The sequence below is a fragment of the Sprattus sprattus genome, assembly GCF_963457725.1.
Source record: "Sprattus sprattus genome assembly, chromosome: 19".
Lineage (NCBI taxonomy): Eukaryota > Metazoa > Chordata > Actinopteri > Clupeiformes > Clupeidae > Sprattus > Sprattus sprattus.
In genome coordinates, this window is record NC_137917.1 from 21,194,001 (window position 1) to 21,218,380 (window position 24,380).

The 24,380-nt window shown below is 45.0% G+C and overlaps 1 protein-coding gene across 2 annotated transcripts in view; it reads left to right on the forward strand.

Annotated features, from left to right (window-relative positions):
• Positions 1 to 17,004, forward strand: part of sema6cb (semaphorin 6Cb) — a 35,381-nt gene extending 18,377 nt beyond the window's left edge. The window contains exons 14-17 of one of the 2 annotated variants that reach the window (XM_080857436.1): positions 286 to 344; positions 804 to 854; positions 4,212 to 4,373; positions 13,227 to 17,004. In XM_080857436.1, the coding sequence (XP_080713562.1) occupies positions 286 to 344; positions 804 to 854; positions 4,212 to 4,373; positions 13,227 to 14,530 (1,576 nt within the window). In that variant the 3' untranslated portion in view covers positions 14,531 to 17,004. The remainder of the gene's footprint in view (positions 1 to 285; positions 345 to 803; positions 855 to 4,211; positions 4,374 to 13,226) is intronic. The other variant, XM_080857437.1, reaches the window with a different exon arrangement.
• Positions 17,005 to 24,380: the final 7,376 nt, after the last annotated feature.

The window sequence follows — 24,380 nt, forward strand, 5'->3', positions numbered from 1 at the left end:
CTTCCATTCTGGGTTATCTGTATAAACACAGCTCAAGAAAGATTTTGTGCGCACTAGATAGAATCGAACCAAATCGACAATCGAAACTGTCTTTTATATCACTTTACCTGACACTGCTTGTTCTTAAAAGCTTTCAGAGAATGTCCAATTGACCCCACAATATCACCCACCCTCGAAATGTGTATGTGTGTTTACATACGTACATATGTAATCATGAAGTATTGAAATATTGTGTTTTCTTTTCTAACGTTGTTTTTACTTCTCTTGTTTGGTTGTGTTTCCAAGGCAAGGGTTTGACCAGGACGTGGAGAATGGCTACCCGCAGTATCCAGACAGTTGTCATGGTGAGTTCAGATCAGTTGTTTCCAGTGATGGGGACTTCTTCAGTATGCCTCAGATGTAGGTTGCTTTGTAACAGACACACACAAAAAAAAAAAAACATGAAGTGCTTTTATGATCTCCAAAAGTGATGTGCTAGGCCAAACGCGTTTGCCGCAGTAAACTCCACACACTGCAAAAGCAGCCATAATCTACTACAGGAACCGGTACTGGAGGGGTTTATGAATGACAGTGGCAGGCTTTTAGATTCATAGCTTCGGCTCTCATTGTGCATCAGCACAGGGCATTGAGTGCCATTTGCAATGTTTATGTGTATGAATACTCATTGTTCAAGGATTTAATGGGCTGGTTAGCCTTTTGATGCCATTTGCAATCATCTACAGTATGAATTGATTTGGCCGTTTAGTCACAGATAATGCGTCCTTTTGTTCTGACCCTTTGTTTTTCTCTCTCTCCATGTGTAGATGTTCTGGCCACCACGCGAAAACAGAACCCCATAGTGGATTCTGCTTATGGTAAGTAAAAAAACAAAACAAAAAAAAGGTGCCTTTTCTGCCGGTTGTTCTAGTCGGAGTTTATTTCTGTGGTATACGACTCGTGTTTGTCGCGTTATAATGATCAAAAGGCAGACATTGTGCTTGTGGTTTTTCCACCTACTGTGCTGGATTTCAGGGCTTCTCCGTTCAGCTGGGATCTTGCTTTTACGATCATCTCGCCTTTGTTCCCCCTCCGTTTAATGACATTATTTTTCATGTTTTGTTGCCAGGCTCATAAGGTAAATTGTCTAAATGACAGATGTATTGTGCTCTATACAGTAGCTCTTGTGGCAAGGCAATCTTCACACAGTCTCACATTGTACATTCAATCTGCTCAATTTTCGCCTCTGAAATGCTTCAAAAAATGTATTTGTGCTCTGCCGCACAAGATCGATACTAGCTATTACACCAAATGTCTGACCAGATTGTCACTGTTTGTTATATCTATATATTTTTTCAGGGGTGGGTGGTGCAGTCAGTCAGACTTACATGCAGGATGTCGCATTGGCGACATATAGAAACCAACCTACAACATTTAAATGACCCTTGCTAAATACCCAAGTAATTAATACCCAAGTGCATTATGTCACATCATTTGAGGCCAACCGAATGATTGTCTATGATTCATTTTAGGGGAGGTGAGGTCAGCAAATTGCAACAGACAGACAGACAGACTTTCTGGTGGCATGCGTATGTGTAAACATCTGGCTGTCATTGTGCCCCTTCTGCACCGTTGGCACATTCACGTCCAGGTTCACAAGGTCATATGCTCTCAGCCCATTGTCCAAAACAACAGCCTCCAACGTGACTTTCTGACAGGCCGTCAGCTTTGTGCGAACGAACGGGGGCCACCTAATTCCTCTTTCAGGAGCGGACCTCCAAGCCTGTCAGATTCCGTGACTCACTGGCTTACAAAATGCTGGGCTCTCATATCTCTCTGACCAGGAGCAAAACAAACAAACAAACAAAAGCCACTGTATTGTGCAGTAGTCCACATTGCTCCAATGTCCAGCCAAGAAAACAATGGAAAACTATTTAGTTCTGTGAACTCACTGCCATTTATTTTCGTGATGAGAAACAGAGCAGTAATGTATGGTTTGTACGTTATTTATGTCCCCTAAATCAATAACATTAGTCAACAAGAAAGCAAGATATTGAAGTGGTTGGAGTTGTTTATAGACATGTTAAATCCTAGCCTTACTGTAAAATAGCTTTTTAATCTCGTGGGAGGGAGGAAATGAGAGCAGTATATTCAAAAGAACAACAAAAGCAGCAACAACAACAACAGAAGAAGAACAGAGAGCTCTTCATTCCAGAGTGTCATTAAGACAACATTAAATCCAGTAAGGAGGGGGAGAATGTTTACAGTTTATTTTTGGTGTGTATTAGTGATGTTTGCGAGATCAAGCGGGCAAGTGTGAAAACGGTCTCTCTCCCTGATGCGGAACCAACGTCATTCATTCCCCCACGCAGAACGCCACGTCTTAAACGTCTTCACAGCGAAGACTAACTCGACGTGGAAGTGATCCGCAGGCAGCTTTGCTCCATACCTGCTTGCCTCTGTTGTTGCTGTGTGATAGTGGAAAGAGGGGGAGGGGGGGGTATGGTGGGGGACTGGGGGCGGAGGGGGCAACTCTGCACAGTGAGAGCTGAGGCTTGATGAGCCTCCCCACTGATTAATTCAGTTTGTCTCTCCCGTGCCACCGCATCTCCCCTCTCTAGCACTCCAAATGAGCTGAAATGAGTTTACTCACTTCAGGGTTTTTTTTTTTTTTCTTTTTCTTTGGGAGGTGTGGGAGGGGGGGGTGCTTAGGGGTGTAGGAAGAGGCTTTTTCCCTTTTCTCCTCACAGTAAGACAAAGCCATTCACATCTCTGAGCCGTAGAGCAATTATTTCCTCGCTGACAACCAACAACACCCACGTGGTGAAGGCAGCGAATGCCGCCCCAGTCGCAGCCGTGCGCCATCAGTCCCCATTGCAGGCTGCAGACAGAAGGAGAGCCAACCTCCATTCTCTCCTTCTCCCCATTGTTTGTGCAAGCCACCCCACCGAGATTACTGTATGTGACGGCTAAAGCAGAGAGGGAGAGAGGGAGCGAGAGAGAGAGAGAGAGAGAGAGAGAGAGAGAGAGAGAGAGAGAGAGAGAGAGAAAGAAAGAGAGAGAGAGAGATGCCTCAGTCGCTGGTTTTATTGTGGGATTTTCAGTTTTTTCCCCTTGATTTTTCTTCTATTACAGCGGAAGGAACTGGGGAATCATCATAATGCATGAGGCTAATAACATAGCCCTGCAGCTAGCTAGCGACCAGAGTGCCAGCTTTGGCCTTCCCGCGGTGGGTGGCATTCATTTGCCTGGGACAGATGGCATGCTGACAGGATTTATTTAGCGGAAAACTTCCCGGCTAGAGGACTGAAAACAGGCGAATGGAATGAGTTTTTTTTTTTTAATAGTTATTGTGGACTGAAACCATTTGTATAGTGAAACAGTGCTGCACAATGTCCATCATGATGGTGAAGTGCCAAGCCCTATAGCAACGTGGCCCTAGAATAAACCCTGTTTGGAGTGAGTTAAGAGGAAGAAAGTGAAAAATAGGTTTTTTTGTCAAAGTGGAAGAAAGTAGGAAAAGTTAATTACAGCCCTGATCATTTCGAGGCAGAACTAAGGGATATCAAATTGTGTTTTTGAAACCCATAACTGGCATATATTTTCACCTGTGTGGCCTGCAGAGGGATTGAAAGTATACTCTACTGAAGTCGTTTTTGGTAGTCGCCAGCTGGCCAGGTGCTAAGCAAACCTGCCCAAGAACTGTCTGGATCGCCTGAAGAAAGGCATTCCTTTTGTGTCTGTTCTTGTAAAAACACAAGAATACTTGGAAATGTGATGTTGATTATGATGGCAAATATTGCCTATGACCATTTTCTTCCCTCGAAAATTGTTTTAGAGTTTTAGAGTTTTGTTACAGTGTTTTCTTGTATTCATGCATGTTTTAACTGTTATGTCAAGTGGGCCGCTGTGAATATTTCTGCTCCGTGTTTATTATTTAATGGCTATACTTTAACTTCAAAGTCCATATGAATTCAAAGGCAAAAAAGACTGTCCAACTGAATTGTATCTGGAGTGGTTGCTAAGGCTGCGCCATAATATTTTCCTCCACAGCTTTGTGTGTGTTTGTCCAAACCAGAGGATTGATTCCTGTATATTGAATTAATACCCAATACTCCTGGAGTGAGCTGCTGTATTAAGGTTTGTATGGGACTGTTCTTGCATATATATATATTTCACTGACTGGTTCCTCTGTTGCCCTTCCCCCCTCCCTTCCCCTTCCAACACAATCGCAGGAAAGACCACCCCCACAACCACAGCCAGCACAACCAGTCAGGTGGCGGTGGTGCTGCCGCCCAAGGTGCCCGGTGACTCACAGAAAGGTACAGGTCCTGAGGGGCACCACCCTTCAGTGGGGAACCAGGGCTCACCTGACTCTGAGGCCATCAGTGTAGAGGGTAAGGAGGCTGGGGAGTGGGGAGAGAGAGAGAGAGAGAGACTGCGTTTCAGTCTCGCCGTCTGCCCTCTTGCAGACCCTTTCTAGACGACCTCTAGATGCCTAACTGACCCCTGACCCCTGTCCCTTTCTTTGTGCGCTGTACTGGATTTGCACTGTGGAGCCTGGAGCTTGTACTGCCCACTTACTCTTGAGCTGAGAACTAACACTCTGTGCTTGTTTTGCCTGCAATGTTTACCAGCGACACCAAGAGAGACAGAGAGACAGAGAGACCCTGATGCTTAGCGTTTTCGCTTATTATTGAACCTTAGGCTGCTTAGAGGGAGTTTACACAGTTTTATTTCAGCGTGCCACAACATGACCGCCGATCCAATCCCATCTCCTCCACCGCAGAGATAATATCTTTAGCACATCCTCACGCTGTGTCCAGATGTTTGTCCCCGGTCCGTTATCCTTAAATGACCTTCGGTGGGGATACAATTTTTTTTTTGACAATCAATTTTTTTCCCCCCTCTTTCTCTTGAGGAGTGTTTACGTATTCCTCCTCCTTCTCCTCCTCCTCCTCTGTGTTCCTCCACTCCTGTGCCAAGACTCCATAAATCTTGGTCAGAAGGGGGTTCGCACCGCACCGAGCAGAGCTCCACCGCAGCCATGATGAGCCGCTCAGAAGCAAATGAAAGACGCCAGCTGCAAATAAATAACCGCGGTGCCCGGCAGCAGATGCCGAAAGCCGAGTAATAGAAACTTTCTGCCGGGGCAATCTATTTCAGCGGGAGGCATGGTCGCCACTCATGCAATCAAAAGAAGAAGAAGGCCATCACACTGGTAGAGTGAGATGGGAGGGCGAGAAAGGGGTGGGGGGGGGGGGCCTTTTGCCAAAGCACTTTCCTCTTCGGAGCTTGTCGAATTTTGCCCAAAAACCTGCCTCACTCCCAACGGCTTGCCTGGAAATGGGGCGACAGGCGGGGAGAAAAAGTAATCATGCCTCACGACAGCAGGGAAGGTTCACAGACAGAGATGCACGTCATTGTTTGTTGTGTAGTACCTGACAGCTGAGCACTTCTTCCTGCCTGGATATCCACATAGGGCCATTCTCGAAGCTTGTAGCTAGTACATATTTGTATTTATGATAATACAGGGATCCAGTGAGAGGCGTTGGTAACTCTTGAGATGATAGAGAATTAAGCCATTACATAAAGGCCCCAGTACAAACTCGGATACATAGATCTGCCTGTTATGTGCAATTTCGGTAAGTGTGCATTCAGGGTTAAACGGTGTGTTTCCATTAAGGGTTTTCATCCACTTCACGGCACTATGAGTGCAGAGCTAAAACCTACATGCGGTATTTTTGCCGATCGAAATGAACATAACGATGCACAGGATCACCCGCAGAGTCCAGCCTCAGAGTGTTTTTTTCTTCTCTCAGGTCAGAGCTACCTGCGCTCCTTAGTCCTCCCCCGACAGCTATTTTAAACACAGAAAGCCTCTCAGGTCGTTGGCAAACTCAGGGTTGTCCCAGGAAGCGTGCGAACCGAGATAATTTATCTGGAGAGCAGAAGTAGACGCGTTGATAATGGGAACGAGCAAGCGGGGCCTCGAAAAACTCATTAAAAGACTGCGGGAAGACCAGCAAATGAACTCTGATTGAACTTTCCCTCTTGAAGTCAGTTTCAGTCCTGTGGTGAGCCGCTGTGTTTTCGCTGGCGATTAATACCTCAGAGGAGCAGAGAAACGCCAGTTGGCCCTCCGACACTGCGTCATTTTCTTTCCTCCCCTTTAATCTCCCAAGAGAATGAGACAGGACATCAACATTACTCATCGTAGCTGTACGTACGGTGTTTACTGCGTGTAGTAAAACAAGTTGACAGTCGCACAACTAACCCAAGTGTTCTCGGTTTTTGCCAAGCGAATATTTTGGGATTGACCATGGTGTAATTTTCTAGTGAGTCATGTAATGGAGGGAATTAATTTGATGGCTCATCAGAGCCCTTAGGTGACGCATAGCTCATGACGTTGTTTTTCTCAGATGTCACAGCCAGCGCGCCGTCACTTAGTCACAGCGCTTTTTACGGTGTTAATTTATTAAAGGTCAGCGAGACTAGATAATTTTTTTCCCCCCCAAGAAAAAAAAAACACTGTCCAGCTCCACCCTGGCACGTGGGAAATTTAAAATGACCTCATGTTCTGTTTGTACAAACTTAGAGGAAGAAGAAAAATGTGTTACCTCCTATTTCAATAAACTCTCTGCCTCTTAGGGAAAACCCTAAACTCTTTTACAAAACTTTTTTGAGGCGATACCTCATCCTAGAATTACACGACTAAAACCTCCCACCCAGCAGGCTGTTGTGTTTTGAATATGCAAAACATCGTTCACACCGAGAGTAAAGGCCTCCTCTCAAGAGTCCTGCGAACTCGGTCCTCATAAAGTCGTCAACATCGTCCCCACAAAGTCAACAACTTGGTCCCCACAAGCAGGATAGTCCGCCAGTCAAGCCTGGGCTCACAGTGCACAGATCCACGTACACACAGACTGTCCTTCCTTAGTCCTCCCAGCCTCTCTACCCTCTCCTCCTCCTCCTTTTTCTTCCCATGATGCCTGTGGATGCAGAGGAGTCGCCCTCTGTTGCTTTAACTTGCCTGTTGTAGTTTTTCAAACTAATAAGCTGCCTCCCTTAGTTCAATCCTCCTTCCCCCCCCCCCCTCCCCTGTTTTTTCCACAAAGCTGTTCTTTCCTCTGTTTCGTTTCTGTAGCTTCTATGAGTGTTCTGCACGCGAGTGTTTTGGTTTGTTTAGTTTGTTTTTCCCCCCTCATAGATGTCTTCAAAAAACCTGGTTCCAGGAGCACCAGATCTGGTCCTACTGAAACCGGTTCTGGCTGCTTACTTTTCCTCTTGCATGATGAAGCCGGTCTGGGTTTTCTTTAACGAATGCTTGTGTTTATGGCTCTTTGGAAGGGAGCAGCTGTGTCTGGAGTTTTCCTCTTCCTCCAAAGTTGAATGTTGAATGTTCCCTTTATATATATATGTGTGTGTGTGTGTGTGTGTGTGTGTGTGTGTGTGTGTGTATAACATGCTGAGCAGTGTATATATGCATGAAATGTACATCTGGAAAGGAAAGGAAAAAAGGATGCCGAACAAAATGTGTTAACAAATGCGCCATATGTGATATTGTGATGTATGATGTTTTTCACAGTATGTCAACCTGCTTGCCCAGAGTCCAAAACAAGGTAGTTAATCACAGGCTAAATGACCATGTCTTGACAGTGTAAAATAACAAACATTGACGCGCACGGATAGGAAAAACACAGAGAGTGAAAGCCCACACCACATTTTTCCATTTAGTCAGTGTGTCTTTCATGGGTATGCCTCAAAGAGATTTCAATTGACAGTCGTCTCAAGTGGCGAGAACTGTGTGCAGATTTGATTTAAAGAGAATCCATGATTAAATTCATTTGCTCCATTCACACACTCAGACATGCTCAATTACTAACCGCTGCGTCGGATAGTACACTGGCTGTGGTGATTTGAGTTGTCAAATTATTTCCCGGGGATTGACATTTTTTTAGGTGAACTCACTCTCACATCTGATGTGCTCGTTGGTGGTGGCGGGAGAGGAGTGAATGTCCCCCCCCACCGCTGAAGAGTTGGAGCGCAGAATATTTTTCTAAACTTCATTTGTTGATACCCCCCCACCAACACCCCAACCTCTTCGCCCCCCCACCACCCCTCCCTCCTCATTGCTGAAAATACATTCCGGGCATTAGTTGGGAGTTTAGCTTGCCTGACGTGCCGCAAGCAATTTGGGCTCACAGCTGCTGCACAATGGAATGAAGTACCCGTTAATGGGAGGTAGCTCTCTGTATAGCGCACAGTCTTTCAGACTCGGAGAAAGGGAACTAATTAAGGTATTCAGGAATGCCTTCATTTGCGACAAATGAACTCTCTATGACGAATGCCTCCAGTTTTAATGGGGGAGAAATCATCAGTTCTGACTGAAAGACATAGTCAAAAAAAAAAAAGAAGGGTGAAAAACGTTCTCATCAATGACTCAAAATCTAGGGATCTTTTAGAGCTTGGTGTGCTGCTTCGGTGATGCATACATTAGCAAGCCTCAAGCATTCTACAGAAGTGAGCTAGGGTACTGGACTGTACCGGCAAGGTTGAGGCTATACACAAACAGGTCCAGAATCATACTATTCTCCGACTCTGTTCCTCGGTCATAGTCAGCATGCCTGAAATATCTGCCAATGCTTCACACGCAGAAAAACACACACACAGATACACACGTGCAAAGTAAGTTGTCGGCTTGTACTGTTTGCAGGGAGGGGGGAAAGACACACTTTCACACTTATCTAACACAGTTTGGGGAAAAAAAGCTCACTACTCCTTAGCCTCTCGCTTAGCCTTTTTTGCATGGCCTGTCTCCAATTAGTTAGAGGCAGCAACCAACTCCAGGTTTTTCTGTTGCGTTTTCGCGGGGTTATGTAATGCAGAGTAGCATCTATTTTTAACCCCACGGATGCGATCAGTGTTTGGCAAGGCAGACGAGCGCCTTTAAAGCTCAGGGGAGGAGAGGAAAAGAGAGGAGAGGAGAAGAGAGGAGAGACAGAGGCACGGGTGGAGGCGGAGGTGTACTGCCGCGCTACACAGCTGCTTCAGAGAGAGAGCCTTCAAGCCCAGCAGACTGACAGTCTGTCAGTCACAGTGTGGCTGCCTCGCCTCCCTCCTCTCGCTTTCTCTCTCCCTCCTTCTCTTTCTCTCTCTCTCTCTCTCTCTCCCTTTCTATCTCTCTCTCTCTCTCTCTTTCTCTGTGGCTGCCTCGCCTCCCTCCTCTCGCTTTTGCTCTCCCTCCCTCTCTTTCTCTCTCTCTCTCTCCCTTTCTCTCTCTCTCTCTCTCTCTTTGTGAATGTCTGTTTGCACCTCCTTCCCTTTGTCACTGGCGCTCCCTCCTTCACTGTAGTGCCACTCTAGCTCTCTCCATATTTCTGTCCCTTTTTTTACCTCACATGTGCGTCTTCTCTTGGTCTCTCTCTCTCTTTCTTTTGTTTCCTTCACCTCTGTTTTTCTCATTTGCTCACTCCTTGTCTCTGCCTAACTTCCCTCTCTGTCTCACACTCACACATCCATACTCTTTCCTCTCTGTCTCACACTCACACTTCCATACCCTTTCCTCATTGTCTCACATACACACATCCATACTCTTTCATCTCTGTCTCTCATTCAAACTTCCATACTCTTTCCTCTCTGTCTCACATTCAAACTTCCATACTCTTTCCTCTCTGTCTCACATTCATACTTCCATACTATTTCCTCTCTGTCTCACATTCATACTTCCATACTCTTTTCTCTCTCTTTTCTCCTGCTTCTTTTTCAGTCCTCTTGTGTTTCTCCAGAGCCCATCTGTTTGTTTACATTTTGGCAGATCCATGCATGTCCAAATTGGATTGTCCCTGTTATGTTCACACATTTAGACTATAATAAGAGACTGTACAAAGACCAACAGCATGCTGAAAAAATATGTTATGTGACATTGTTAATAATTATATAATAATTCAGAGTATATAATAATGATGCCTATTTATTTTATCCTAAAATGTAATTTACTCAATATAATCAGGCACATGGGATGTTTGGCTAAGTAACTTGAAAATCACAGAACCCTAATTCATCCAATAAATTGAAACAGTCAGAGACATTAAGCCCCCTTTTCCTACTCAATTCTTCACAGTGATACATGGTAACACTGATTCCCCCCAGATCAGACAAATTTGGCCCTGTTGCGCTCACCATAAACAGGAACAAATTCGTCATCCGTGTCAGTGGGTATCTGTTTCACTGTGACCTAGGCACCATATGTCACCCACATGCACCAGTTAAGTCATTTACGAGAACCACAAACATATTTTGACAGCCTCTTCACGGAGAGGGTATGATTTGTAGCCCTCCTGTCGGGCGCCCCTCCGTGTTGCCCTACTCAGACACCCGCCTTTGACTCATCCCATATGTGAGTCCTCAGTTAGCCACACCTGTCACCCCCCCCCCCCCCCCCCTTCCTCCTCCCCTGTGGCCAAGGTCTGGAGGGGGGCCTCACACAGAGGGGCCCGGTGACTCACACATACATAGGGCATCACAAAACATCCCCCTCACACCCAGTCAAGGGCTCTCCATGACTCACAAGAGGCCCCGCGCTAATACTCCTGACCAGCCTGTTTACCCCCAGCCCCAACACAGTTCCTTCTCGGGGGGCAGATTTATATGGGTACAACAGCGGCGCGCAGCTGCATTAGTTTACCGTGGTGTCTGAACCCCCATCGGCACATCTCAACTTAGCAAAACAAAGAATGCTTGTAATGATCAACATGGCCGCCTTCCTGTCAGTGGGTAGACTAATGAGTTTGCAGAGAATGAGGAGATGGCGAGGTATTAAAAATGCAGCACCATGGACATATGTATGATGAGGAGGCGGGGGGGGGGAACTATTTTTGACAGGCAAGTTATGACGCACAAGGGTTCAAACGAGTTGAGTGATGCTGATGAATGAAATTCACTTATCATCATTAGTCTGTCATGATCAAAGGCAGCAAATTAATCTCATATTCAGGCATTCAGATGTGCATTCTTCCATTCGTCCATGTTTCCCTATGAGTGAACTCCGGGAGTATTTGAGGACTGTCGCAACACAAACAAATGATGCATAAAACATGTAAATGATAATGTATTCTCCGGGACAGTTTTCCAGAACATGACTGATTGAGACTGTCTGTAATTTTTAAGCGTGGCCTGTCCACCTGCTGCCATATCTGCTCCCTTAACCTGAAGTTATTAGTGTGATCTCCAAAATGTGTTTCCATGACACCCCCTCCAAGGCTATGAAATAATAAAAAATGCTTCTAATTTCTCTGCTCACACCAAAAGAGGCGCTTTAGGTGGGCTACAAAACACCCACAGTAGCTCTGCGTTGCTCAGACTCATTTCCATAGCAGCACTGAAGGCGATGGGAAAAGATGGAAAACGCTGCGATTTAAATGCAACCCCTCAGCACCCATTTGTATTGCGACGTGCCCAGGGAATAACTCTATCCAGCAACTTTGTGACCCACATAAATCTCTCCATCAAATTGTTAGTCATTTTTGTTTTTCTCTCTGCAGCTTCAAGGGGGTAAAAAGTGCCTTGATTGATGTTCATTTTTCCCTACTTCTCCCGCTCTGCTTACATAAACAGTCGAAGAGAAAAATAACAGTGAGAAACAAACGCACGGAAACGCAGTTGGAAAACTAGTCAAGTACCGGGCACTGTGTAGGCTCTAATGTGTTTATATTGATGCCTGGAGATAGATTTGTTTTTGTGCGGCACGCACAGACTTATTATGGATTCGTAATTGCGTTTCTGCTTGCAGCGGCAGTAAAAGAATCCCTATTGCACTCCCCCCAACCCACTGTATTCCACCCACATGGTGCTCTGGTCTTTCAGTACCTATCTGCCTCGACTAAATATATCTCTCCTTAGCGGACGTCCTATTGGTTTAAACAGAATGTTCAACCTTTCGGCATTTACATCCTTTTAGGGTCATTGCGAAACTATTCTTCTAGTTAAGATGATGTTTCTCAACTGTACAGGTAGTGTATACATTTATTGCGCTGGTTCATACTTCTGTAGTTCATTAGCATATCTACCAAAAGCACTCATTATCCATAATTATGATTACTATCTTTAACCATTGTTATGAACATTCACCTTTATAAAATAGTTAGCAGTTATATATATTAAAATGAATTCATATTGAAGGTACATGCCATTGTAATATTACAAAGCCCCTTGCAAGCATGAAATGGTTTACATAATTCAAAAGTCAGTGTAGAGTTTGATGTAAAATAAGGGTAAATCCATTGAGCTTTAACTGTTATGTAGACAAGAGCCTTTTTCAGCCGTTCTCCTCTCTTCCTTTCGTCATTTATTATAATCATCATTAGTGCACTTAGCAGCCCTCTAACCTGAGCCGCCATTATGGGCAGAAATTACCCCATTTGGAACACCTGCAATTTTGTCCACCTTTACCAGCTCATTTATCTCCCGGAGACTGTCATGTTGGCAGGAGTGAGACCTGACACTACAGATGGTAGAGACACTTGCAAATTAGCCCTGATTGCAAGAGGTGCCGTTCATCACATCTCTCCTCAGCGTGGGTACCATTAGGCAAATACGTTTGTTGTCTTTGCGCTATTCCGAGGTCTCTTCCTCGATTCGTTCTTTCCTCTTTTCCCTTTTCTCAGAATCCTTGCTACTCAGGCCCTCGTGTTCCCGAGAAATTTCAGAATAAACATTTTTATTGTTCAAGTTCAAGGGTATAGTTTATTTTTTTCCACAATCAAATGGGTATGTTGGCTTTGGTTAGTCCACTATATGCCAGATGCTCTTGCACCGAGAGTCACGCATGAGGAGCGGCACTTCTAAAAGGATGCCCATTGCCCACTAGTGCCTCTGTTAATATTTAAACTCTGCGCTCAATTAGACGTTTATTACTCACATGGGAGCCCTTACCCTCTGCCACCCTCCTCGGTTGGAGGCGCCGGGGGCTTAGCTCTTGGCGAAAGGGATTTGTTGATTTATTAAGCCAAGAAGCTAATTGTCCACTTCAGACATCTCTGCCATTTAACTGCCCACATTGTTTGTGCGCTGTACTGTGCTTAAGCATCCAGGGCCTGTGTCTATCGAAGGACCGCTATTAGGTAGAGCCTGCAGCCTGTCTACAGCACTAATTAAAGTGTGCTTAACATGTCATGTCTTTTTTTTTTGTCTGTCTTCCTTGGCTACACTCATTGTTTTGTCCTCCCCTGTTTTTCTTCTCCTCTCGCTAGGTGTCCGACGCCCTCCTGAGGTGGAGAAGAGCAACCACAGCGTCCACTACACCCTGCTCATCGCTTGCGTGCTCGTGGCTTTCGTCTTGGGCGCTTTCCTCTCCGGCTTCCTGGTGTCCTGCTACTGCAACCACAATGTGGGCAAGACCAAGAGGCTGCCCAAGGACCCGGAGGTGTCCATCCCTCACGCGCTGTCTCTCCGCAGTCTGGCCAAGCTGAACGGTCTGCTGGAGAGCCAGAGCAAAGAGGACAAGCTCGACGTGCCTTCGCCCAAAGTATACAACTCCTTCTTCAGCAACGGAAAAGAGCATCCCTCCCGTAGACATCACGGCCATCATCATGGCATGGTGGACCTCATTCACCCTCACCATCACCACAGCTCGGAATTGTCGGGGCTGCCGACTCCCGATTCGACGCCGGAGCTGCCCATCAAAAGCATGAAAGCCTTCAAGAACCAATGGGAGAAGAATCAGAACTGCAACAACGCCAAGGAGCCCAAACCGCACAACATGCCCGGCTCCAGGCCCAGCTCAGGCCTCCACCAGCAGGTGTTCCCCTTCTCCCACGGCCTGTCCAACGGCCAAGCCCTGGGTGGGTCCATGCATCTGGAGGAGCGCAAGATCCACAACACGGAGCGAATGATGAGCCAGCCCTACCACGCCTACCCGCACAAGGTCGTCGACGTCACGTCCCTCGACGAGCTCCTGAAACACATCCACGAGATCAACGTGACCACGGGAGGCAAGTGCCCGCCCACGGTCATGACCTCGTCCATGTCGGCCAACGCCGGCCAGATGGTGTTCGCCAACCGAGTTCAGCCGCAGATTCCCGAGATGGAGACGGCCCCTTACTACAGCTCCTCCACCCTGCCGAGGGACAGCCTGACGCGCCGCATGGACGTCCCTCCCGACATGCCACTGCCGCCGCCGTCACAGTCCACGCTGGAGCGCGTCTCCCGCCACCCGTCGCACCGGCACTCGCTGATCGCCGCCTCCAAGATGGCGGCCAACGGCGGTGGGATGGTGGCACGCCAACACAGCTTCAACCACCAGGGCGGGCGCCAGTTGCCCCCCATGCTCTCGCGGATGAACTCCGCCGGTAGCAGCGGCGGTGGTTGTGAGGTCCGCCACCCGCTCATCCCCGGGAGCTACCTGACGCGCCAGCACAGCTACAGCGATCAGGCCGAGTGCCACCGGGCTGCCAACGTCCGCCGGACGGCATCGCTCAAGCCCGACGTCCCCCCTAAGCCTCACTTCATCCCCGCCACCTCGCCCGTTCATCAGCAGGGCAAGTTCAACTACTGAGGTCAACCACGAGAGCTTGATTTAAAAAAAACAGAACTGCACACCAGCATCTGTGTAGTTCTATGACTGGAAGTGGTGAACCTTGCAGAGAAAGAATCAAACAAAATGGAGATCTTCATTGGCAGTAAAGAAATGCTGCCTCTACACTTGAACCTGACTTACTTTTCTCTATGTCCATTGAATATATTTGTACCATATTGGTATTGCTCAGCTATTTGCTTATAGAAGGTGAAAAAACTGTGGATGGCATCTGCCAGGAGACCACCTTGTTTTTTTTAGGCTGCCACTGTCTTCATTGTGGCTGTAAATGCAACTATGAACAGGAAGGGTTGGCATCACAACAAAACCCTTGGGACAACAGAGGCTTTTGGACCCAGAGGCTTACGACCCTGAGGCTTTAGGAAACCGAGGCTTTGGATCTTGAGGCTTTGGACCCTGAGGCTTTGGGCCCTCGAAGCTTTGGACCCCGTGTGGTGCTGCTGTTCTGTCTGCTTTTGCTTAACTATTCTGTTGGACGTAGAGTTGATGATCAGTGATTGTTTCCTATAATAACGTGTATATATATCTATATATATATATGCATGTGTGTGCGTGTTTGTATATACGTGTGTTCATATCTTCACAGTATATGTATACATATACAGTTCATACACAGTATCCTGTGTATACTGTGGGGTAAAGCTTCTCAAAAGAAACACTTTATTTGCCTTATTTTGAGAACAATTAAACTGTTACATTTTTACAACTACCCACCCCCCGCCTCACTCCCACCCCCTCCTCTCAGTATTGCACCAAACTGCCCACACAGGAAATGAGCAATAACCACAAACTCCTTTGTAATGGCATGAAATTAAAAGTATGCCCAAAAGAGGAGGATTTAATTAGGTGAAGTTTCATCATTTGAGAAAACATTGTATTCTGAATTTCGAGTAACATTTGGGCAGTGACCAAAAAAGTAGGCAAAGGGAAAAACACTAATGTCCTTCTGTGGCCAAATGTAGTATTAAAAATATCCCTAACCAACGTGTGCTTGATATGTGTGCGTTACAAATGGTGGTTGGTTGTACAAGCAGAAGCTTTGCAAAAACAGGTATATTATCAAAGAAGTCAATGGAGGTCATACTCACAAGTATTACTCCCTTGTTTTAAATTAGTGATGACTGCATCTCTTGCGATTAACTTTGTAGTCATTGGTTGTACATATAGGAATAATAACTAGCCGAATTTTAATTGTTTAATTGTGTAAATTGTGCCTTATTTAATATGGTATGTGCTCTGGGGGAGGGTGGGGTGACGAATGAAAGTGAAAATGCTACAGTTTGTGTTTTATCTTTTTTTTTATTTTCAATTTTGATGTCAGTATACTGTATGCCACATGTACCATAGGTTTATATTTCTATCTAGGCCTTTTTGATATCCCCCCGACTGTGTGAAGAGGTGTAACAACTACCAGCTTAAGACTGCAGGATCTACCAGAATCCATTTTGCTCCACTTCTATGCTTTTCCTTCTCATTGAGTGGGTTGGTGAAGCCTTTGCACGCTTTCACAATGTGTTCACCAGATCTCAAATCCGCAGATTTAGTTAAGACACGCATTTTTACAGTAGTCTAGTAGAGCACCATTTCTGCACTCACCCCAGAGAGTTGTGTTTGTACATTTCTTCTTCTTTTGTATTCCACTGCTCTTCAATAACAGCTGAGACTATTGATCGGGGAACCGACGCTGATCAAGGTGTTTCATTACATCTGGTTTTCAACACTGCCTGCAGTGGAAGTCTATGTGATACTTGCTTTGTGCATCTCTCTCTCTCTCTTTCTGTCTCTCTCTCTCTCTCTCTCTTTCTGTCTCTCCCTCTCTATCTTTCTGTCTCTCTTCTCTCTCTCTCTCTCTCTCTCTCTCTCTCTCTCTCTCTCTCTCTCTCTCTCTAAGGGGACAATAGTGTCTCTTGGTTGTCTGCTCTTAGGAATACCTGTTGATGTGGTGCTCCGCTATTGCACTTTCAGACCAATTATTGTCGCTCTCAATCGTACTCTTTACTAAAAAAAACGTTCTCAAGATTATCATGAAATGTGAAGAAAACTGTGTGTTTGTTACTGCTTGGATTACTGCAGTTGGCCTGCACTTGAATTCGCCACCATCTGACTTCTCGTTCATATATACTCATCAGGCGTGTAGATGGCCAGTCATAACACATGTGCATACAAAGTAATAAAACGATTTTGGGAAACAAATGGTTAAAGAAACGAGATCGAGAGCAAAAGAAACGCCCACCCACTGACAGGAGTCATTTCAGGATGACCGTATACCGAGAAGAGGGCTTTGCCTAGATGCTGAGATGAAGAGTAGCTTATTTGAACACAAATAGGGGGTTAAGGAAGGAAAGGGAATAGTCTTTGTCCACTTTAATTGCTATAACCATTGAGGTCTCTTGTTATTGCACAGTGTAAATAAAAATAATGTCATTTGGAACTTTCATTGAGTCAGTGTTGTTTTTAATTGATCTTAGATTCATGTATCGGGTTATTTGTTTGTTTAGTAATAGATGTTGTTTCTGACGCCAGCTGACTTTGTTGCTGATGTTGTTGACTAATGTTTAATTTACATCAAATTACCTCCTGTCATGGATTGGTGGAATACCCATTGCATCGGCATTCATCTCAAGTAGGTTTGAAGTTGATCAGATGGTGAACATTATTTCACCGGTACATGGTCACACACGCAATTCCGTTTTGCAAGGGGGTCTGTCAAATACTAACAGTCATTTTACAAGCATCTGTTCCAATAACCATTGCCAATAGAATAAGACATTAAAGCTTAGTGTATCCTACTCTGCATTTAACACATTTAAAAATAATTTTAAAATGTCTAAATGAGGTGCCAGGGTTTAGTGGCTTAGCCCCTGCTGGTCAAATGTTGGGGTTCATTGTGCTGGCAAAGCATATATCCCCAAAGGCTTTCATTCAAAAGCTGTAATTTTCAAACTGGCAGTTAAATGTCCGTTTATTTTATATTACACTGTTTAATAGTGTCTACAGCCAACATTTTGTCATTTTTGTATGCAAGTAAAAAGTGTTTACCCCAAAGGTGTTATACAAATCAGCCGTATGACATACTCAGAATTGTCATCTAACATGTACAGCTCAGGTGATTGGCGCCTAGTGTTTTGCCCTGGCGCTAAGCGCGCATTGAAGTGAGGATGGCAGCACTAATATTTGCTTATTACACGAGCCAAATGTACTAGCTGAGCACCTGCTATTGAGATGAATAGGTATGCTAATCAATCACTCCAGGTCGGCGTCACATAACCATGGTTTAAACCAGGCAAAGCTAGATTCACTTAACTAGATTCGTATCAGGACTACTGAAACAATAACATGTTTTTTTTTTTATTTTTTTACTTTCACTCCTTTAAGCAGGGGAGACGCTTAAGGTGAAAATGGTTGCAGCTATTTGTCACACTAATGAGAGAGCGTGTTTGTACATATATGTGTGTGTGTGTGTGTGTGTGTCTGGGGATGGGGATGTGTGTGTGTGTGTGTGTTATGATATGATATCCGCTTACCCTAATGTATCTAGAATTTGTTATTCTCTTCTTGTTGCTTCATGGGTCCTCACCAATCAGGCTATGACCCCACGGATCACCCGGGGCAAACGTGTCACGGACGAGAGAGGAAGAGGGAGTTACTGGCGCTCGGCCTGTGATTGACAGGAAATATATTTTCCAATTACTTAGTTTGCTCTTGCATCTCCCATAATCTGTTTTGACCAGACCTCAGAGAGCATGAATCACCTGCCAAAACAGGGTTTATATTCTGTCAGCCTCTCTCTGTCTCTCTCTCTGTCTTTCTGTCTCTCTGTCTCTCTCTCTTTCTCTCTCTCTCTGTCTCTCTGTGTGTGTGTGTGTCTCTCTCTCTCTCTCTCTCTCTCTTTCTCTCTCTCACACTGTCACTTCATCCTTTGCTCAAACCCAGCTCTTAACATGCTCACAGCGACCACCTTAAAACGTCTCTTTTTTTATCACCTGTGCAACAGCACAAGTCCACTGACGTCGTGCATCACAACGCATTATATATCTGGACTTAGAAATGGGAAGATTTGAATAAGGAATCAGTCCTCTTTCAACACAATCATGTCTAGGAGAATACTATATATATTTGCATGTGTTAAGTCGGATGTTTAGTTGTGATGATGTTACTCATTCACTCCCTTTCGTTTCGCTTTCTTCTCATTAACGTTTTCTTCCCACCCTCTCACATACCTCTCTCAAGAGATTTAAGTGACAACCCAGGAAAGATGTTTTTGCAAAGACTTGTAGTGTGATAGATCTTTTCTGTGAAAAAAAATATGGAAACACAGTTGAGCTGTTTATAAATAGAACATATATATGTGCTACTGTCATATGACATGATGCTTTCATGATGCTTACATAGTGATACATACAGTTTAGCAAAGACAACCGTAGTGCTAAATCATTTCTGACAGGTCTCCTGCCGTGCTCTCCAAGTCACCTGACAGCTTTTCTTGCATTTACAAGTGTGTTTTCAGTGCTGGTATGACTCTTAGGGTCAATAGGGATGAGTGAACCACGGCCATTTGTGTGTGGAGTGTAGGTGATATGTTAAAGCCAAGTAAAATTCACAAACAGTCTTTATTGGGTTAATATTCTCCAACCTATTCTCTGCCTTCATGTATGTGATGAACGTTATGAAATGAACAGCATCATCATTTGTAGATATCACACACACATATTGTTTAGCTGCCAGAAAGGCCTGTGGCTAATGTGTCACCCCTGACCTTCCTAAGCAAATAGCATTCAGTGAGAACATTGTCTTTTTTTTCAGCTGTGGATAATTGTTTAGTACTTTGAAACTATTTATTTATTACTTTGAACTTTGAAACTAATTATTTAGTACTTTGAATGTATCACAGCATGTGAAGGTAATAGGTCAGGTATTAGCCACAGAAATAAAATAAAAAAGGCATTTTCATCGTTTTTTCTTGTGCTCTTTGGTTTAAAGGCTTATGAACCCATGTGTTTTTCGATTTTAGGCTCTTTTTTACATGTCAGGCTCATAATGAATATCGTATTGATCCTTCATTGTTGCTGTTTTTAAAATTTGATTTCCTTTTTCTTCTTTTTGGCCTAGGGCCTTACAAAATCAGCATTTCTATATTTTGCTCATTACTAAATTGTAGGGCAATCATTTGTAAATGTGTAACGCATTCAAAGAAGGCTCCTACATACTGGAATTCCAGAATGTGTGTGTGTTTTTTAGGTAGACCTAGAGCCAAAACCAAGTTAAACTCGAATCATCATGGTGGAGAAATACATTGACTGTCTGCCTAGTATGCGTTACTGGACTCTCCCCTAAAGAGAAAACTTTGCAGGCCAGTAGGCCACAAACCACACAGCTTTTGGATGCTTTTAAGTGGGTAATAAAGCTCAAACAAAACACATGGCTCCACTAATATAAGATGTAAGCAGTGTGTTGACCCCCTTCTCCACAAGTGTACTGCACTCTCTCAGTAGTTAAGTGTCGTGCTGCAGTATCAGTCCTGAGCCGTGCGGCAGTGAGAACTACTGCATATGCCCCAATTTAATGTCTTCATTAAAGATGATCCTACCAGGGCTCCTAATATGAATTTAATGTGGTGTTTTTAGGCTTTGATCTGTTCCGTGCTGTGCACTGTTGGATGGATCTCGTCTTCGCAGACGTTGTCACACTGACCTTTCCCGCCTGCTCGTAATGTATCATTCCTCCCACATTAAAAGGACTTAACAAGTGCCAAATTACGATTTAAGCGTTCCTGGAACCAACTAATACTCGCGGGTGGCCACTCCCAACTCTGCATAACTGTGTGTGGGCGTGTGTGTATGTGGGTATGTGTGTGTGTGTGGGTGGGTGTGGGTGTGTGTGTGTGTGTGGGTATGTGTGTGTGTGTGTGGGTGGGTGTGGTGTGTAGGTATGTGTGTGTGTGTGTGTGGGTGGGTGTGGGGTGTGTGTGTGTGTGTGTGTGTGTGTTATGCCTTCTCTCTGTTTACTTGTCAGCATTTACTGGGTCCCCATGAGTGTGAGGACCCACCTGCCTTTTTAACTGATGCAGCATCTGGCACTGTGCACTACTACTACTACTACTACCTCTACTACTAATAATACTACTGCTACTACTGCTACTACTACTGCTACTACTACTGCTACATTTAACCCAACACTTCATCATACTACTACTGCTACAACTAATGCTGCTACTAGTACTACTGCTACTATTAATACTAACACTACTACTACTCCAATTCTAATACTGCTACTACTAATAATAATAATAATAATAATAATAGTTATAAGCATACAAATATATTTTAGCTACTGAAACAGCCACTCGATATTCCAGTCAGTTTTGTGAATGTACACGGTCAGCATTGAAGTTACAGGATAAGTTCCAAAGGCAGTGGGTTTGGGCTTTGTCTAGAGCGAGAGAGAGAGAGTGTCCAGTGTACTCAGTGTGTTTTACCACTCCCACTGCCACTGAAATGATGCAGCTTTGCAGGCTTTTGACAGTGGGCTGGTCTTCGCTGCGCTCCAGTAAGCTCTGAGGTCAGCAGATAGCTATGCAGCACGGCTGGCATCTCTGCTATGAGTGGCACCCCTGGAACGTGGCGAAACCCCCCCTCGATTAGAGGCAGGACTGGGGGGGGGGGGGCGGGGTGTTGGGAGAGTGGTAGGGTCAACAGAAGGGACGGATGACCGGTTCTGTCCAGTTTTTTGGGGGGCGGGAGTGGGGAGCGGCGGGCGATGGGGGGCGGGTGCAACAGAGGCTCTTTACTCAGCACTTTTGACACTTTCACCCGGAGACAAGGAGACACCTGCCGCTGCCTGTCTCACACTCGCCCCCCCGCCTCCGCCCACCACCACACACACACACACTCACTCCCCCCCCCCCCCCCCTTAACCCCCACCCCCCATCTCTCTCCGCCCAACTGGCAGCAAGAGAGCCTGCCTGTCCCAACCTGCTCACCATGCACCTGTCCTGGCTGGCATTAGTACACATAACGCCCCAATTAACCTGCCAACCACAGGCCCAGTACACGCCAGGACTTTGTGAGCCATTTGGAATTTGCCCAGCCCCTGGCCAGTTCAAACCGCCTACAACCGGCCCTCAAGGATACCAGTCATACTGTATGCAGCAAGGTAATGGGCCATAGCTTTCACCTTTTCGCGCCTATATTTAGGACAGCCTTGGTTCCACCCTCGATTCCAATTCCAAATGAGCGATTTCACATGCAAATTAAAAGTTTTACTTTTGTCCATACTTGGACGTTTTTTTTTAGTCAGAGATGCGTGGGCGTGGGTTTGGCGTTCAAAACCTCATCTGTGCAGGTTTTTTTAACCGTGGGTTTGTTTTTCCTCCAGTGCCCATTAAACTCTCGTCTGATGCAAGTGGAACACGAACAAAGAGGCGATCTGAAGCAATGAGAGTTGGCAGGTTGAGTGTTCCCATCATGGGCTGTTAGTGGCTGTCACTGCAGCCCCGTTTCCTCAAACTCCCTCAGCTGTGGACACACTTAACACCTTAGCAGAGAGACAAAAACACACTCTTATCTTACTTCCACACCCCTTATCTAAAAAGTAAGAGTTAAAACCAAATCCCTTGACTAGGGCAAATGGTCCATTGCCTGAGAGGTTGAAAACTACATATATGGGCTTTTAGACAATGGCGAACTGCAAATTACTTTTAATTTCCTGTAACCGCATAAATGACAAAAAGGTTAAACCTTCAGAGAGATGTTCACCATTATGTCATCATAGTAATTGCTTATATTTTTGGTTGTTGCTGTTTGTTTTGCTGTGGCAGGTCCTACACTGTTATGAATGGGGAGGGGGGTTTGGGGGAGGCATTGCAGTCATGGTTTAGTCCATATCTTGATTTGTTTTAATTGAGTCACTTAACTCCACTGTCAGTGTGTGTGTGTGTGTGTGTGTGTGTGTGTGTGTGTGTAACCCTATTGTTACCACCCCCAGCCCTCTGCCTCTCTTTCTCTCTCTCTCTCTCTCTCTATCCCTCTCTCTCTCCTTACCCGTGTTGTCCTCCTGCAACGCCCACCCGGCTCAGAGCAGCAACTCCAGCCCTTATTAAGCAGAGTTGATTACTCGACGGCGAGGTTAGCGCTCCCTTTTCTTAAACTTTGTGCTTTCCTGCCGCCCACCTGGGATTGCTGATGCTGAGCTTTGCGATTGTGGACGATGGCTCACGTTGACATTCAATTAGTCCCTTAACAGAAGCACTTCCTTTGTACCTAATGATTCAGAACCTCTTTCCCAGGGAAATAATTTCACTCTACTCTCTCTCCCTCTCCCTCCCTACTCTCTCCCTTTTTCTCTTTCTTTCTCTCTCTCTCTCCCTCCCCCTCTCCTCCTCCCTAAATTGCTCATCTCGAAATATAGCAGGCTTAGAGACCAAGGATCATTATTGTCTGCATGAGTGTGAAGTGATGACAGTTTTAAAGCAATTCAACTCTCTTTTCCCAAAATGATTTGTGCCCCCCCCCCCCACCACCACCACCACCACCATCCAATCCACCCACTTCCCGCACTCCCTCAACCCTTCATTTTTCAAAAGGCAATGTTAGTAGATCTAATTAAAACATCGCAAGCTGTCAAATGGACTGTACAGAAGGATGCACACTTTCAAGCACAGCAACCTAAGAATCCTGCAACATATGGTGCACTGATCTATGGAAACAACAGAGGTGGATAAATAGCGCTCTTGAGAAAGATCATAATCAACATATGGGGAAAATGCAATTTCCTCCAAAATGGTTATTTCCTTCTGATAAAAATGCATTGCTTTGCATGACATGAAAGTGTTCAACTTAGCCTATTCGTCTGCATTGGACATTAAGATTGCTCACTGTTAGCGGAATGGCTAGAGGCCATGCTATCAGTTTTGTGGTCTTATATGGATCCCTGTGTAGCTTGAATGCAAAGCTCAGACTTTTACCCTTTAAAATACTATAGTCAGATAATCATCCATTCTTTTTCTCGCACCTTTCTAGAAGTGATGCTTTAAAGCATCAATAAGGAATTCTGTTCCAAAACTAGCAAGCTAACTACCTAAAAGGCATGCAAAAACCTTGCAAACACCACCAACAGCCCAGTTGACACTAATAGAAGCTTCCTGACACACCAACTGGTGTCCTTTGGCAATAAAGCTGGCAATGTCATGCTGTGAAAGCTTTTATTCCATTTTTGCAGGGTGTTCCAGCCCGGAACACAGAACTACATAGGGCATATCCTGGATGGCTAGTGGGAAAGACACAGGTGTTTATCTGTCCTTCACATGACCATATGCTTTAAAATGCATTTGAGAATTAGTACCAAAACTAGTCGCCTGTAAAAGCATACCTCAAAAAGTGTAAAATTGTTGCATAGTGTTACTTTAACTGTAGCTGTGAAAGGAACAGGAACTGCCTCTAGTATTCTTTTATTATGTTTTTTTTTCTCCTGGAAGACAGAGAAACCTGTGACTTTTTTTTTTAAACTGTCATTGTATGCACAGGAGTGTGGGCACAGGAAACTGTGAGGAGCCATATGTGATGCCCAGATCTCCTCTCTTCAGGAAGTGAACCACGTGTCCCACTTCCTGCATATATTTTATCCAATTAACTGGACTATACCTGTGCCAATTTGCCAGTCTGTCTTCAGATGATGTCAGTGCTAAGGTGAGTTCTGAGAAGTAGTGTTTTAGCATGTCAGTCTTGGATGTCCATATGTTTTAGAATGATCTTTTTCAACAACAAAATACAGCTATTAGTTCATCTACAATCCCTTTAAAAGGGAATTGCTGCAT